Source organism: Cajanus cajan, chromosome 5 (genome assembly GCF_000230855.2).
Source record: "Cajanus cajan strain Asha chromosome 5, NIPB_CcT2T_4, whole genome shotgun sequence".
Lineage (NCBI taxonomy): Eukaryota > Viridiplantae > Streptophyta > Magnoliopsida > Fabales > Fabaceae > Cajanus > Cajanus cajan.
In genome coordinates, this window is record NC_138521.1 from 8,766,669 (window position 1) to 8,785,060 (window position 18,392).

General features: G+C 37.8%; 1 protein-coding gene across 1 annotated transcript; it reads left to right on the forward strand.

Annotated features, from left to right (window-relative positions):
- Positions 1–16,104: 16,104 nt before the first annotated feature.
- LOC109806488 (S-adenosyl-L-methionine-dependent methyltransferases superfamily protein) lies at positions 16,105–17,655 on the forward strand. The gene has a single exon (XM_020368910.3). It carries the CDS (start codon positions 16,489–16,491, stop codon positions 17,470–17,472), a length of 984 nt encoding a protein of 327 aa, XP_020224499.1. The 5' UTR covers positions 16,105–16,488; the 3' UTR covers positions 17,473–17,655.
- The last annotated feature ends 737 nt before the right edge of the window (positions 17,656–18,392 follow it).

Consider the following 18,392-nt stretch of genomic DNA (forward strand, 5'->3'; position numbering starts at 1 on the left):
ATTTTGTACTCTATTTTCATTGTCATTTGACCTATTTATATTTATTGTATATTTGTATAATATTGTTTTCTTTCGCTTTCGTTAGCCGTTAGGTATAAGGGATATTCTTCATATTTGACGCTGTAGCTTCCTTCATCAGTTATTAATTTATTCTATCAATAAATGAGTCGCGTAAGTGAATAAAACGAGAGTTCAGCAATAAAGTGTGTTTGTTTCGCGAATTTAAAATATATTCTTGTAAAATATTCTCGTATTAATCATTTTAAGGGAAGTAATTACATTATGATTTGTTTCATTTTTATTCTATTGATTAGAGATGTGAAAATTTTGGGAAAAAATATTGTTATAATTTAAGTGTGAAGTAATTGAATTAAAAATGTTAAGTAATGTACTATCCGTACTGCAAGGCCGAACTCCCAGCTCGGCATCGCAGCGCATGACGATCTCGGATACGCGCTACGTAACGTCAGCTCGTCACTTTACCAGATCATAACTGATCTGAGGAGATCTCGGTCCAGACGAGATTCGCTATCTAATTAGATCACAACTGATCTCAGGCCCAAGGCCCAACGCAACCCTAATCCATACTAAGGTATGTGCATTGCTTATACGAGACTCATACTCATACAAACCCTAACTTTAGCATCGGAGTCTCTTTTGCAGGTACCACCCCCATCTTGGAACATCAAGCGTACTAGCGAATGAAGCTCACCAATCTTACTCGGAAGATCATCTCTACGGCAGATTTCTGGTAAGAACAAGTAATATATAAATGAGTTTGAAAGCATAACATAACTCAAAATCTTAAGACATCATACGTATGAATATTTCTCACTTATATACTATTCAACATGTTTAACTCTAATAAATGTAAAACTCATTTTATACTTCAACTCTAACACTCTCCCTCAAGTATAAGTCTCTTCCACATATTCACCCTCTCTCCTTAAATGTATGTCTTCTTTCATCCACGAATATCTAATGGTAACCTACTTGTACTACCATTGCACATTAATGAGTGGGAATACTGTAACGACCCGACAGGTCCTACACAACGTACTGAACACCGGAAACACTAGGTAGAAAGAGCAAGTATATAATTATAGGGTCTAGAATATAAAAATATACAAAGCCTCAATCCGACTAAAGTTAGAGTGTATCAAAAACATCCAATCAAAACGAAATACATCGTCAATCGCTACATCTAGTAGCTACTACAACAAGACATAAAAAAAAAACAGGGCCAGCTCCGCCTACCAGCTGCCGACTCACCACGAACCAAAACACCTATTCCTGTTCTGCTCCCGTACATAATACGATCATAGCAGTCCAACCACAAGGAAACAGAAAAGGGTAAGCTAGTATAAAAAGAACAACGTATAGCAAAATTCAAGTAATTAGAACAAATTCAACCGTCAACACAACAACATTCTACTATCCATCAATTTATACAACCAACCAGCAATTAGATATTAATGCGTCGTCACGCGTATCGCCTTGGAGATCTCCTACAACAACTCAGCCGTTTTGGCCTATAACAACTCAGCCGTTAAGACCTACAACAACTCAGCCCTTAAGGCCTACAACAACTCAACCCTTAAGACCTACAACAACTCAGTCAATAAACAACACTGCACAACTATACCATTCAACATCAACTTGCAACACAACACAACCTTGCTACTCAACATAAATCAACCAACATTATCTACTAGTTATCACGTATAATCTTCCACTTCAACTCAACTCAACATAGAACAACATAATTCAATACAGATAATATCTCCTCTCTGCGCCCGGCGCCCTCAAAGTTGCGCCCAGCGCAGTACAATCAGAGAGCCCCAAGGGGCCAGCGAGCCCAGCGCAAGCATGCTCGCGCTCGGCGGGACTCAGCCAGAGAGCACAAGGCTCTCCCGCGCTTGGCGCAATACCAATTGCGCCCAGCGCAGGCCAGGAAGAGACTCCAAGGAGTCTCACGCGCCCGGCGTACCTAACCCGGCGCTCAGCGTAGGGAAGGCAGAGACCTCCCTTAGGTCTCGCGCCCAGCGCAATTCGGAATTGCGCCCAGCGCCCACAAGGCAGAGACTCCTAAGGAGTCTCACGCCCAACGCGACAAGGGTCGTGCTCAGCGCAGCCTCAAGAGCCCAAAAGTAAGTCATAACGGGTATTGCGCCTAGCGCGGTCCAAGTCGCGCCCAACGAGGGCCAACCAGAGACCCACATTTTCAAGCGCGCCCAGCGCAGTCATCAATGAGCTCAGCGAGCTTGGCTAAATGAGGTCCCTTGGTGGCCACGCGCCCAGCGCGAAGCTCAGCTGAAACCTTACCAAGTTCGAAAATTTTTCCAAACACCTGCAAAACTCACTTTCCAGCACATGCAATCCAATCAAAGTACTACATTTCCACCCAAGAGCTCAAAGACAACATCTTTTTATACATGCATCCACAAAATCAAAGGAAACCAAGAATTTCCCAAAAACCCCTAAAGTCTCCAAAACTCAAATGCCACACCCAAACAGCCCAAAATTTGAAATCAAAATCAATCACATGAGTTCTTAGACTCATTTCAGCCAAACCACAAAAAGAAAACTAACTTCCCTTACCTCGGGTGAAGATTCCGAGCTCCGGGAAGTGGAAGACGAAGAACGGAGGAGAAGAGGGATTGGAGAAGAAGATGAAAGGAGCTCCGCAAGGGTTCAACAAGAATTCCAACCTTCAATCAGCACCTTCAGCCACCAAAACCACAGTTCAAGAGTGAGAAGAGAAGAATTGAGAGTAAGAGCAAATGAGAGTGAGAGTTGAGGGTTCGGGGAAAGGAAAAAGGAAAAAAAAGAAACTGGGTCTCACAACCTCCCCAACAACAAGAGTTTTCGTCCCCGAAAACAAACTTACTTGGAAATAGAAACGGATACCGCTCCCTACACTGCTGCTCCACCTCCCAAGTAGCCTCACCACTAGTCGCATCCCACAACACCTTCACCAGAGCAATGGACTTGCCCTTCAACTCCTTCAGCTTATGGTCAATCACAGCTACAGGTAACTTCTCAAAGGTCAGGTTCTCCTTCACTGGCACATCATCCAACTCTACCACATGACTCGGGTCATGGACGTACTTCCTCAGCTGAGAGACATGAAACACATCGTGTAGGTTTGATAGAGACGGTGGCAAAGCCAACCGATAAGCAACCGGACCCACACGCTGTATGATCTGATGGAGACCCACAAACCTCGGTGTTAACTTCCTTGCTCTTAGTGCTCTACCCACACCAGTAGTTGGAGTCACCTTCAGAAACACATGCTCCCCTTCAAAAAAACTCCAAAGGCTTACGCCTTTTGTCAGCATATGATTTCTGCCTACTCTGAGCAGTCCTCATCTTCTCCTGAATTATCTTCACCTTTTCAGTAGTTTGTAGGATCAACTCCGGTCCTACAACCACTGACTCACCCTCCTGGTACCAGCATAGAGGAGTCCTACATCTTTTGCCATACAAGGCTTCAAACGGCGCCATTCCAATGCTAGCATGAAAGCTATTATTTTACGTAAATTCCACCAACGGTAGGACCTCCTCCCATCCACCCAAGTGGTCCAACACACAAGCCCTCAGCAAATCTTCCAAGGACTGGATTGTCCTCTCTGACTGACCATCCGTCTGAGGATGATAAGCAGAACTTAGCTTCAACTTCGTGCCTAAGGCTTGGTGTAGACTTTGCCAAAATCTGGAAGTGAACCTCGGATCTCTGTCTGAAATAATACTGGAAGGCACCCCGTGCAACCGTACTATTTCCCTCACATATATCTGCGTCAGCTTCTCCAAGGACCACTTGATGTTGACAGGCAAGAAATGTGCACACTTGGTCAACCAGTCGACAATCACCCAGATAGCATCACTATTCCTAGCTGACCTAGGCAACCCCACAATGAAATCCATAGTAATGCTATCCCACTTCCACTCTGGAATCTCCATCTGCTGCATCAACCCACTCGGCTTCTGATGTTCAACCTTCGCCTTCTGACAGGTCAGACAGGCCGCCACATACTCGGCTATCTCCCTCTTCATACCAGACCACCAGAAAGTCTTCTTGAGGTCCTGGTACATCTTAGTCATACCTGGATGTATGCTAAGTCTACTCTTGTGGCCTTCCTCCAACACAACCCTCTTCAGCTCAGCATCCTGAGGCAGGCAAATTCTGCCCTTGAATCTCAAGATTCCATCTCCTCTCAACTCAAAGCCATCCGCCTTCTCGGTACCCAACAAACCCAAAATTTTCACCAACTCTACATCCTGCAACTGCTTGAGTCCAACCTGCCTCAAGAACTCATTAGTTATGGTAATTGCCCCACAACTAATGTGATTCTGAGCTAACTCCACACAGAGATTCAAATCCCTGAACTTCTCCACCAACTCCAGCTCCTTCATCATCATGCCAGACACGTGAATGAATTTCCTGCTTAGTGCGTCCGCCACAACATTGGCCTTACCAGGATGATACATCAACTGGAAGTCATAGTCCTTCAGAAATTCCATCCACCTCCTCTGCCTCATGTTCAGCTCCTTCTGATCGAACAGATATTTCAAACTCTTGTGATCACTGAAGACACTAAACTGAGCACCATACAGATAATGTCGCCATATCTTCAAGGCAAAAACAACAACTGCCAACTCCAAGTCATGAGTGGGATAATTCCTCTCATGATTCTTCAGTTTCCTTGAAGCATATGCCACCACTTTCCTGTGTTGCATCAACACACACCCAAGACCCTGGTGAGAGGCATCACAGTACACATCAAAGGGTTCACCAGAATCCGGCAACACCAACACAGGAGAAGTAGTCAACCTCCTCTTTAACTCCTCAAAACTCCGCTCACAGGCATCTGTCCAAATGAACGGCTACTCCTTCCTCGTCAACTGGGTCAGAGGCGCTACTATCCTGGAGAATCCCTCAATGAACCGCCGATAGTAACCCGCCAGACCCACGAAACTCCGTATATCAGTGACAGTCCTCGGGTGCTCCCATTGCAACACCGACTCCACCTTAGCCGGATCAATAGCAATCCCCTCAGCTGAAATCACGTGGCCCGAGAACTTCACCTCATCCAACCAAAACTCACATTTAGAAAGCTTGGCATACAACTGCTTCGCCTTCAAAATCTCCAGCACCGACCTCAAGTGCTCTCCATGTTCTTCCCGGGTCCTTGAATAAATTAAGATATCGTCAATGAATACCACCACAAATTTATCCAAGAACGACCGGAAGATCCTGTTCATGTAATCCATGAATACTGCAAGGGCGTTGGTCACACCAAACAGCATCACGACATACTCATAGTGACCATACCTAGTCCTAAAAGCAGTCTTCGATATGTCACCCTCCTTCACCCTGATCTGGTGGTAGCCCGACCTTAGGTCAATCTTCGAGAAAACGGATGCTCCCTTAAGCTGATCCATTAAATCATTTATCCGTGACAGTGGATATTTGTTCTTAATGGTCAACTTATTCAACTGCCGGTAATCTACACAAAGTCGACTACCTCCATCCTTCTTCTTCACCAACAACACAGGAGCACCCCACGACGAAACACTCGGCCGCACCAACTGCTTCTCCAATAGGTCTTCCAACTGACCCTTCAACTCAACCAACTCAGCAGGAGCCATCCTATAGGGAGCCACCGACACTGGCCTCTCTCCTGGAACCAGGTCAATGCTAAACTCCATCTCCCTAGTAGGAGGCAACCCAGGTACTTCATCCGGGAACACCTCAGCAAAATCCCGCACCACCTCAATTTCAGAAATAGCCCGCTCGGTCTCAACACTCAACGCCGCAAGCAGAAGACAACACTCTGCCCTATCTCTCAACAGTGATTCAGCTTGGCTAGCTGAAATCAACAACTCATCCTCCTCCTGAGGAAAGATCAACCGCCTATTGGCACAATCTATAAGGATACGATTGGCAGATAACCAATCCATCCCTAAGATTATGTCAATATCAACTAAAGGCAAACAAATCAAGTTTACCTTATACCTCTTCCCATTCACATCAATAGGGAAACCAACACACAACTCAGAAGCAACTACGGAAGTAGACGCGGGCGTCAACACTAGTAGTCTCAACCCCAGATCACACACAGGTATACCCAGCATAGCAACACAAGTATAAGAGATAAAGGAGTGGGAAGCTCCAGAATCAAACAAAAACACCACATCCTTACCAGCAGCTCTACCCTTCCCCTTCACAAGATCAGAAGAAGTTGAAGCCTCAGCACCTGTCAAAGCAAAGACCCTACCAGCAGCAGTGGGTCCGTCACCCCTCTGAGCATCTCCTCTTTAAGCATCACTCCTCCGTGTATTGCTCTCTGGTCTGTTTCCGTTGGGGCAGTTGAAAGACACATGGCCCATCTGCTGGCACCTGAAACATTGGTTCTCTGTGTGGGGGCAATCCCTGATCTTATGGGACCCACCACACCTGTAACATCTCAGGGCAGCACCTCCACCCTGTCCTCCTCCACCAGCAGCACCAGCAGGTTGCCTGATGAAAGGACCCCCTTGATGTGGTTGGGGCCTATCATATGGCTTCCTCTGGTTCCCTCCTTTCTTGGACCTGGATGGCCCCTCAACAGTCTTCACCCCGCGGTTACCACCTTCCAACCGCTCAACCACCTTCGCCTTCTCCACCAAGGCTGGAAATTCAATGATGGACATAGGCACCACCACTCTCCTCAGATCATATTTCAATCCTTCTGCAAACTTTCGACACTTCCAAGCCTCGGCGATGCCTTACGAATAAAAACGAGCTAGGTGCTCGAATTTCATCGCATATTCAGAAACGGTCATCCCTCCTTGGTGTAAGCGCATGAACTCAGCTTCCTTGGCATGTCTCACACTCTCAGGGAAATACTTCTCCAAGAACATCCTTCTGAAGCACTCCCAGTCCACAACCACCCCTCTGGCAGTCAGCATATGATGGGTACCCCTCCACCAATGCTCGGCTTCTCCAACAAGAATGTATACCGCGTATGCTAGCCTCCTCTCTTGAGAACATCCTAGCACGGTGAAGATCTTCTCAAGCTCGCAAATCCAGTGGTCAGCTACCTCTGGATCTGCCTCCCCCTTGAACTGAGGAGGATGGCACTTCCAGAACTCAGCCAGGTCCCGGCTCTCTTGTGACCCAGTGGGCCTTGCTGCACCAGCTACAGCTCTCTCCGCCTCCATCCTAGCAAAATAGGCATTTTGCTGTTGCATAACCATGGCCATCATCTTCATGGCCCGGGCTATCTGTTCGTTGGCTCTAGACATTGTCTACAAAAGCAACAACACCTTTAGCAAACAATATCCAAACCAAACAACAATTCAACAATACAACAAACACCACAACAACCAACACAGCAAACAACACAGCAAGACATTTCAACTCAGAGTTCAACACAACAGAAGCCTAAAGGAGCCACCCCCAAAGAGTGTCCACTAGACTCGAACTGCTCTGATACCACTAAAGTGTAACGACCCGACAGGTCCTACACAACGTACTGAACACCGGAAACACTAGGCAGAAAGAGCAAGTATATAATTATAGGGTCTAGAATATAAAAATATACAAAGCCTCAATCCGACTAGAGTTAGAGTGTATCAAAAACATCCAATCAAAATGAAATACATCGTCAATTGCTACATCTAGTAGCTACTACAACAAGACATAAAAAAAAATAGGGCCAGCTCCGCCTACCAGCTACCGACTCACCACGAACCAAAACACCTATTCCTGTTCTGCTCCCGTACATAATACGATCATAGCAGTCCAACCACAAGGAAACAGAAAAGGGTAAGCTAGTATAAAAAGAACAACGTATAGCAAAATTCAAGTAATTAGAACAACTTCAACCGTCAACACAACAACATTCTACTATCCATCAATTTATACAACCAACCAGCAATTAGATATTAATGCGTCGTCACGCGTATCGCCTTAGAGATCTCCTACAACAACTCAACCGTTTTGGCCTACAACAACTCAGTCGTTAAGGCCTACAACAACTCAGCCCTTAAGGCCTACAACAACTCAGCCCTTAAGGCCTAAACAACTTAGTCAATAAACAACACTGCACAACTATACCATTCAACATCAACTTGCAACACAACACAACCTTGCTACTCAACATAAATCAACCAACATTATCTACTAGTTATCACGTATAATCATCCACTTCAACTCAACTCAACATAGAACAACATAATTCAATACAGATAATATCTCCTCTCTGCGCCCAGCGCCCTCGAAGTTGCGCCCAGTGCAGTACAACCAGAGAGCCCCAGGGGGCTAGCGAGCCCAGCGCAAGCATGCTCGCGCTCGGCGGGACTCAGCCAGAGAGCACAAGGCTCTCCCGCGCTTGGCTCAATGCCAATTGCGCCCAGCGCAGGCCAGGCAGAGACTCCAAGGAGTCTCACGCGCCTGGCGTACCTAACCCGGCGCTTAGCGCGGGGAAGGCAGAGACCTCCCTTAGGTCTCGCGCCCAGCGCAATTCTGAATTGCGCCCAGCGCCCACAAGGCAGAGACTCCTAAGGAGTCTCACGCCCAGCGCGACAAGGGTCGTGCTCAGCGCAGCCTCAAGAGCCCAAAAGTAAGTCACAACGGGTATCGCGCCTAGCGCGGTCCAAGTCGCGCCCAGCGAGGGCAACCAGAGACCCACATTTTCAAGCGCGCCCAGCGCACTCATCAATGCGCTTAGCGAGCTTGGCTAAATGAGGTCCCTTGGTTGCCACGCGCCCAGCGCGATGAACAGCGCTCAGCGCGAAGCTCAGCTGAAACCTTACCAAGTTCGAAAATTTTTCCAAACACTTGCAAAACTCACTTTCCAGCACATGCAATCCAATCAAAGTACTACATTTCCACCCAAGAGCTCAAAGACAACATCTTTTTATACATGCATCCACAAAATCAAAGGAAACCAAGAATTTCCCAAGAACCCCTAAAGTCTCCAAAACTCAAATGCCACACCCAAACAACCCAAAATTCGAAATCAAAATCAATCACATGAGTTCTTAGACTCATTTCAGCCAAACCACAACAAGAAAACTAACTTCCCTTACCTCGGGTGAAGATTCCGAGCTCCGGGAAGTGGAAGACGAAGAACGGAGGAGAAGAGGGATTGGAGAAGAAGATGAAAGGAGCTCCGCAAGGGTTCAACAAGAATTCCAACCTTCAATCAGCACCTTCAGCCACCAAAACCACAGTTCAAGAGTGAGAAGAGAAGAATTGAGAGTAAGAGCAAATGAGAGTGAGAGTTGAGGGTTCGGGGAAAGGAAAAAGGAAAAAAAGAAACCGGGTCTCACAAATACTCTAATGAGTAGTGAGTAGATCACACAAGTAAGCTTGATACCACATTATAACCCAAAACCTTAAGGCATTAGATAGGTCGATCCTTCTTATATATATATTATTCAATATGTCCAACTTTAACCAATGTGAGATTTAACTTCACACTTGAACTCCAACACTCACCTTCAAGTGTGAGTATCTTCCACATGCTCAAACACATACCCAACTTTAACTGAGAAGGGAGCACGACCATGTGGAAGAGACTCATACTTAAGGGGGAATGTTAGAGTTCAAGTGTGAAGTTGAGCCCCATATTGATTGAAGTTGGGCATGTTGAGTAGTATATTAATGAAAAGGACTCACCTACCTAATGCCTTCAAGTTTTGGATTATAATGTGGTGTTAAACTATGAAGAAAAGATAATTGCTAGAAAGAGGTTGAATATTGAATATCAAAAACTCACACTTTTTGTAAGAGAGTGAAGTATTATCTGCAATAGACGAAGTTCTGAAAGAGAAATCAAAAGAACATTTTTATACTGGTTCGTTTCAAACACAGAGACTACATCCAATTTTCAATCCAATCAGATTAAATTCTACGAACTTTTTCAAAGTTACACGTATTCTTTTCCAAGCCACTTCTGGCTCTCAACAAGTGTTATTTGATTGGTTTTTTCAAGCCATTATTTAAGAATTCTATTACAGTCAAGCCTTTTCAGGCTCTACCTTATGACAATAGTTATCAAGGTAGTACAAGGTTGTTACGATTATCTCTCTAAGATGTTAGTACAACAACATTTTGATACAAAGATTTTTCTACAAGACAAAAGCTATACAAAAGAGATGTGTTTGTAAATGTCCTTGTATTTCAATGAAAAGATTCTTATTGTCTTGATCTTCAGAACTTCTTGTATAGTAGCTTTGAAGAAGATAATCGTAACAACACTTTGGGTTCAACTCACAAATTTGCTTCGTCTTCCTTTTGGTGACAAGTAACTATTTGGCGCATTTAACACAAGTATTAAATGCATTTTACCAAATAGTATCTCTTGTTTGATCAAGGAGACTACTTATCAACTTTCCATACCAAACGAAGTTTGTAGAAGCAATGTTAGTGTAGAGCAGCTATTGCAATGACTTTATCTACTTTTCTTCATGATTTTAAGGATTTGGTTCTAACGAAAAGAATGATTTTGCTTTTTAACAGATTTGTGAGTTTTGAGATGGTCTTTTGATTTGATTTATTAAGGAATGAAACATTTAAAGCATACTTTATCATTAGTCTTAATTAATGGTTAATATTTTATGTATATGAGACACACTGTATACTTCGTTTGATCAACAAGCATCTTATAGACGATTTGTGTCTTACACTTCATCCGGTAAATCTTTCAAAAATATGTTTTAAAGACATTTTTGTAGACATTTCTTTTATATAAAAATGCTTTGTTTGTTAATATTAAAACTCTAAGTTTAGAGGATCGTCTTTTGATAATTTTTAAATGTTCCAAAAAAAAATCATTTTCGATTATAATAATTGACATTAAATTATTAGAAATGATAACAAACATAATTTTTCCATTATATGCTCAACACTTTGCATAAATTCGTACCATTTCCTGTTATCATGAATCTTTTTCATTATTATTCTTCCTATTTTCCTTTATCCAAACTTAGCAAATTTGATATATCCTTTTTCAAATCACTTTTTCCCATTTTTCTTTCACCTAGTCCATTTGGAGCTCTCAATTTAAGTTTGATTTTGTGATCCGATCTAATTAGTCTACAAATATGATTAGGTTAAGTTTTGAAAAAGATGACCTAAATGGAAATAGTGTATTTTAACTTCACCTGTTATGTTCACCATTCAAATAGCCTTAAGTCTAACTAGCTTGTAGGCTTATGAATTAACTCGTTAAACTAATAAGTGAAATAATTTAAACTACTATAAATCTGTAATGTTTTATAAAATCATAGAATAAAATAAAATATAATAATAGTAATAACCTTTTACTATTTTGTATTCACTTACAAAGTTGTGGTTACAAACTTAAGTAAGGGTTAGCTGTTGTGAGAGTTTTGTCCTCCTTTACGCCTTTGATGATTTGACCCCGTGACTTGTCAACTCTTACTTTATTACTTGTTGGTGTTGTCCCTTGGTTCCAACTCTTACCGAATACCATGTATTTTATTTTATTTTATTTTCTTTATGGCTTATGTTGTGTGGATTGAGAATTGTTAACTAAATTTTGGTTTGTTATTGCTTTATTGATTGTTGTTGTTACTGAATTAAGAATTATGTTGGATTGTTGATGCTTTATATAACCCATTCTGAGAACTTTGAATTGAATGAGTAAATTTTTTTAATTTTTAATGTTACGATCATGAATGTTGACATTATTTTTTTATAGTATGAAGGGTTATTTAAATACAATGGAAACTTTACCAATCACAAAAAGAGAGTACAATGTTGTTACCAATCCATATTTTACTACTATTAATAATAAAAGAAAGAGTATGGTTATTAATGACTATTGGGAAAAATTCAAGTCCCACAATGACTAGAGATTAAACAATTAAATAGTATATAAGTGAAGAACAACCCTCACCTTACAAGTTGGTTTTGTAGGGTTGAGTTAGACTTAAATCCACCATTCTAAGAATGACTAAAACTAAGATACTAAAAATGTTTAAAAAAAACAAGCATAATACCTCTCTTCCGCTCTCTTTCTCTCCTTCTATTTCTCTTTCTCCCCCTTTTCTCTCTGTCACTCTCACTCCCCCTCTCTTCCTCTCTCTCTCTCTCTCTCTCTCTCCCTCTCTTTTTCTCTCCTTCTATTTCTCTTTCTCTTTCTCCCTCTAGTCTCTTCCTTTCTCCCTCTCCCTCTCTCACACTTTCACTCTCCCTGATCTCCTTCTATTTCTTTTTCTCCCTCTCTTTCTCTATCACTATCACTCCCCCTCTCTTCCTCTCTCTCTCTCTCTCTCTCTCTCTCACTCCCTCCCATATCCCCATTTCTCTCTCTTTCTTGTATCTCATTATTTATTAACCTTATATATTTTAATAATATTATTAAATTTGATTTGTTTCTACAATTTAATGATATTTGTTAGCACTTTTTTTTAATTTTTTAATTTGAATGAAATAAAATAATATATTTTTATCTTTCTATGTTTAAATAATTTTAACTATATAAATTTTTAACTTTTTAATATAATTTAATGTCATATTTGTAATAAGATTTAAGTAAATAAATATATCTAATTAAATTATTTTAATAAAGGATATTTTGTAAAAAATACTTATACACATAGAAATATACTATTGTAACCAAATATGAAAATATTTAATTCTCGAAAATCCTGTATGAATATTCCCAAGAACTTTTTATGAGTAATCAAACAAATTTTAACTATTCTCACGAATCATGATTTTCGAGATTTGTGATTCTCATAAATCATGATTTTTAAATATGAAAAAAAATCTCTCCTATAAAACGTCCATATATATATATATATATATATATATATATATATATATATATATATATATATAGAGGAGGGTTCAAACGACACCGATGTAACTTTTACTAAGTGTTACACCGCTTAATAACTTTATATTAAATATGAATTTTGAAAATCCAACCGTTAGATTAAAAGCTCATATCTCTTAGATCATGTATGTCAAATTTTGTTAAAATTGAACAACAACTTGAAGGTAATCAAAGTGTTCATATTTTAGTATATTTTGAAATGTATATATTACGTTAATTTTATTTTATGAAAATGAAGCATCAAATCATCTTAGATTAATATAAAATTTGACATATATGATTTAAGAGATATGAACTTTCAATTTAACGGTTGGATTTTCAAAATTCACATTTAATATAAAGTTATTGAGCGGTGTAACACTTAGTAAAAGTATATATATATGAGGAGGGTTCAAACGACACTGGTGTAACTTTTACTAAGTGTTACACCGCTCAATAACTTTATATTAAATGTGAATTTTGAAAATCCAACCGTTAAATTGAAAGTTAATATCTCTTAAATCATATATGTCAAATTTTATATTAATCTAAGATGATTTGATGCTTCATTTTCATAAAATAAAATTAACGTAATATATACATTTCAAAATATACTAAAATATGAACACTTTGATTACCTTCAAGTTGTTGTTCAATTTTAACAAAATTTGACATACATGATCTAAGAGATATGAGCTTTTAATCTAACGGTTAGATTTTCAAAATTCATATTTAATATATAAAGTTATTGAGCGGTGTAATACTTAGTAAAAGTTACACCGGTGTCGTCTGAAACCTCTTATATATATATTATTGAATCCTATTTTCATTTTTAGCTTTATAAGAAAAAAATACTGGTTGTTTATTTATTCTTTTGAGAATTAAGTCAACATAAATTATTGTGTAATTAATTATATATTTAATTTATTAATTATTTTTAAATATCATAAACACAAACTTTATATAATTAATGTAAATATAATGATTGTTGAAAATTGTATACATGTAAAGTTATTTGGTGTTTCATAACGATATATAGTATCAATTAATCATGTTATATTTTTTATTATTTTTATTGTAAAAGTATATTTAATTTTTAAATATTTTTTTAATTAGATTAATTTGATTCGATAGTTCAATGGTCCAAGGTAATATTTAAAAAAATACTTTAAAAATATTTTTGTTAAATGTTGCTTATTGCATACATATTTTGTTTAATTATTAATAAATTTCTATTGTTTCTAATTATATCAATCACGATTCAAATCCTAAACCATAAACTCCACTTAATAATTTGTATTCTACATCAAATTTCATTGATCTAATGTTAAATTAAAAAAATTTAATGCACAGATCAAGTTTACAAAGTTTGGAAAAATTTGTAAACCATATAATACTTCATTATATAAATTTTTCAAATCAACATGTAAAATAATTTTATGATTATCCATTAATTTGAATTAATGAAAAGAATTATCAAATAATTTTTAATTTTAAAAAAAATTATAAACTTAATTTATGCATTAAGAATTTTTAATTTAACAGTTGAATCGTTAAATTTGATATAAAACATGAGTTATAAAGTATATTAAGTCTTTATTAAGACTTATACACTTAGGTGGTGTTTGGTACGTAGAATGTTTTTACATTCCTGGTAATCTTAAATCAGGAATCCTAGTTTCTCATATTTGGTAGCTATTTAATAAAATAAAGATTGCCAATAACATAGTTTTCCAAGAACCATTTTTATCCCACTTTCCTACAAAAACATTCCATAAGGGGATGAGAATCAAACTTTCTTGATTTAAGGAAAATTTTTTGTGTATATAAAAAAGATTACAATATCTCTTTTTAAAATAGAAAGTCTCTCTCTTTGTCTCTCTCTACTTCTATTTATCTTTTTTCTCTCTACTTCTATTTCTCTTTTCCCCACTCTCTCACACTCTTACTCTCTCTTCCTCTCATTCTATTTCTCTTTCTCCCCCTCTCTTCCTCTCTCCCCTCTCTCTCTCACTCTCACTCTCACTCTCTTTCTCCCCCTCTCTTCTTCTCTTTCTCTCCCCCTCCCATATCTCCATTTCTCTCTTGTTCTTATATCTCATTATTTATTAACCCTATCAATTTTAATAATATTATTAAAATTTAATTTGTTTATACAATTTAATGATATTTATTAGCATTTGTATTCTTTTATTTGAATAAAATAAAATAATATATTTTTATCTTTCTTATTTATTAAGTAACATTTATTTATTTATTTATTTCTTTTATTGAATTCTATATTTAAATAACTTTATCTGTATAAGTTTTTTACTTTTAAAATAATTTAATATCATATTTGTAATAAGATTTAAGTAAATATATATCTAATGAAATTATTTTAATAAAGAATATTTTTTATAAAAAAATATTTATATACACAAAAATATACTATTGTAACAAAATATGAAAATCTTTAATTTTCGAAAATCTTGTATAAATATTTTCAAGAATCTTTTATGAGTAACCAAACAGATTTTAGCTATTTTCACAAATCATGATTCCTGAAATTAGTGATTCTCAAAAATCATGATTCCTAAGTATGAAAAAATTTATCTCTTAACTAAGTGGAGTTTTTCTTTTATATATATATATATATATATATATATATATATATATATATATATATATATATATATATATATATATATATATATATATATCATTGAATACTATTTTCATTTTTAGCTTTCTATCTTTATAAGAAAAAATATTGTTTGTTTGTTTATTCTTTTGAGAATTAAGTCAACATAAATTATTATGTAATTAATTATATATTTAATTTTATTATTTATTTTTAAATATCATATATATACACAAACTATAAATGAAAAAAGAAAGTAATAGAAAATATATTTAAAAATTAAAAAATAACTTTAAGGTTAATATAAAATATTAATCATATTTCTTAATATATAAATAAAGTTCTCTTCTTAAATAATACCTAAAAAATATTAGAAAAAGTAATGTATTGACCAAAATTATTCGATCACAAATTAAATATCATATATATTCAATTTATTAGCCGTTATAATTATATCATAAAATTATAATATGAATAATAACTTCTAATTAATTTACTTAATAAAAAGATTTACACTTTTAAAATAAAAGCACGTTAAGCACATAATATTATACAGGGAATCTCATGGGGCACAAACATTAAACAATGTAATAAAAGCAAAGATTTATTCATTATTTACTACCGTAGTTAAGATGGTTGACACTGATATGAACATAGAACTTGACTAAATAAAAATTACTAAAATACAAAAAAATATGATACTGTAATTCAGGAAACTGAGGAAAGACACCAAGGCAGTTGAATATTTAAAACTCATTGCCCCATCTATTAATTTTTTATCCTGGGGAAGTGTGAAGAACTCGAAAGGTGAAACAACCTGAAATCCATGCAGTAGTGATTGAGGGGTAAGAAAAATGGCGCAACCAAATTCCAAAATCGTAACACTTGAAGAAGAATGAATCATATCTTCTTCAGTTCTGTGGTCACTAGTTGTCGGCACTCATCAAAAAACCAAAACACATATAAACCAACTGTTTCTGATAAGTCTAAACCTATAATATAATTCCCCCAAAAATCTCCACAAACATGAAAACAGACCACCACAGAAGACTCTCATCACCTTCCTTAAACCCCACCTTTATCAAAGCAGCAAAACCTGCCGCGTATTTTATCCTACTTCTGCTAACCTACGCCCTAGGTTACCTATCCCATCAACCTTCTCCCACCACATTATCTTTATCACCCTCACAATCATCGTTGTCAAAATCGTCATCATCTTCGTTATTACCGTCACCACCACCACCTATGTTATTGTCGCCACCAATTATACACTTTTCGATTAACGCCACCCAGTTGAACCCCTTCCGAGTCACAACTCGCTGCGCCCATCCAATCCCGCCGGAGACAGTCCGCCGGACGCTCGTCGACCGCCTCTTCAACGGCACCTCGCCGTACGATAACTTTCCGCCGCCCCACGCGGCGGCGAAGCTCCGGACGTCGCAGGTGAAGGGGTGGGGCTCCAACGGCGCCGTTTTCGAGAACGTCATCCGGCGCGTGCGGCCGAAGATCGTGGTGGAAGTGGGCACGTTCCTGGGCGCGTCGGCGATTCACATGGCCGGGTTGACTCAGCGACTCGGCCTGGAGACTCAGATCCTCTGCGTGGACGACTTTCGCGGCTGGGCCGGGTTCAAGGAGCGGTTCGGTAAAATCCCGATGGAAAACGGTGACGTTTGGCTTTATTACCAGTTCCTTCAGAACGTGGTTACTTTTAAGCACTCCGAAACGGTTTTACCCGTTCCGTTTTCTAGCGGGTCGACCCTGATGTTGCTATGCGAGTGGGGCGTGATGGCGGATTTGGTTGAGATCGATGCGGGCCACGATTTTTTGTCCGCTTGGGCCGACATAAACCGCGGTTTTCGGATCCTCCGACCCGGTGGGGTTATTTTCGGGCACGATTATTTCACTGCTGCGGATAATAGAGGGGTTCGGAGAGCCGTTGATTTGTTCGCCAAAGTCAACCATCTGAAGGTTACTGTTGATGGTCAACATTGGGTCATTTATACTTCCTAATGTGCATGTGGGAGTAGATATAGTTGATAGTTGAAACTTGAAAGTTACAATTCATATACTGTTTAGGTTAAGAAAATAATTTTTCATTAAATAAGTTTATACTATTCTTGGGATGTACAATGAAGGTTCATTTTTCATTGGTCAATGGTTCAATATCAAGCTTTAGTTTTAGTCTTTTTTTTATATTCACTTTGATCTGCGTTTTTATTTGATTTATTTGACTTGCGTTGCAGAGATTTGCGTTAATTGTTTGCGGAATTCGTTTTATGGAGAGCAGGAAAAAGGGCACCTCCATTATATTTATAAAAAAAAAGAAATTATTTATAAAAAGATAATTATTGAAAAATAAATAAAAGATAACATAATTTATGTAAAAATGAAAATCAAAAGTAATTATTAAAAATAGTATTCTTTTTATATATTAGTATAAATAAAAATTCTTAAATACTTTTTTATATAAAAAGTTAGTAATTAATTTTAAACAATTTGGAATCAAAGCGAAGGGGAAAAAAAAGAGTTATTTTGTAAGCACAACTTAAAAAGTTCTTTTTTTTTTTTTAAATCAGAATTGATTTTCTTTCGGAAACTGCACAAAGGTTAACGATAGTTCAAAGGACGCAAACCACCAGAGGCACAGAACAACTAATCTTACGTAAGAGAGTTATATTTTAACCCCAATAACCTTTTCAGAAATTTATTTATTCATTTTTTATGAAAATGATTGAGTTGACCACTCCCCACAATACGAGAGAAATACCAAATATGTTTTCATTGAATTGTGACACTAGACAAAAAAATATCCATTTTGAATATTAATCACAATAATTACAATTCAATCTAAGTAAGTTAACCTAGCTATTTGAGGGTAGATGTTAAACACACCTCCACCCTCATATAAACACACCCCTTTTTTAAAAAAA

Excerpts from the sequence above, each read along its gene's own strand:
- LOC109806488 (XM_020368910.3), top strand. The coding sequence starts at position 16,489 with ATGAAAACAGACCACCACAGAAGACTCTCATCACCTTCCTTAAACCCC.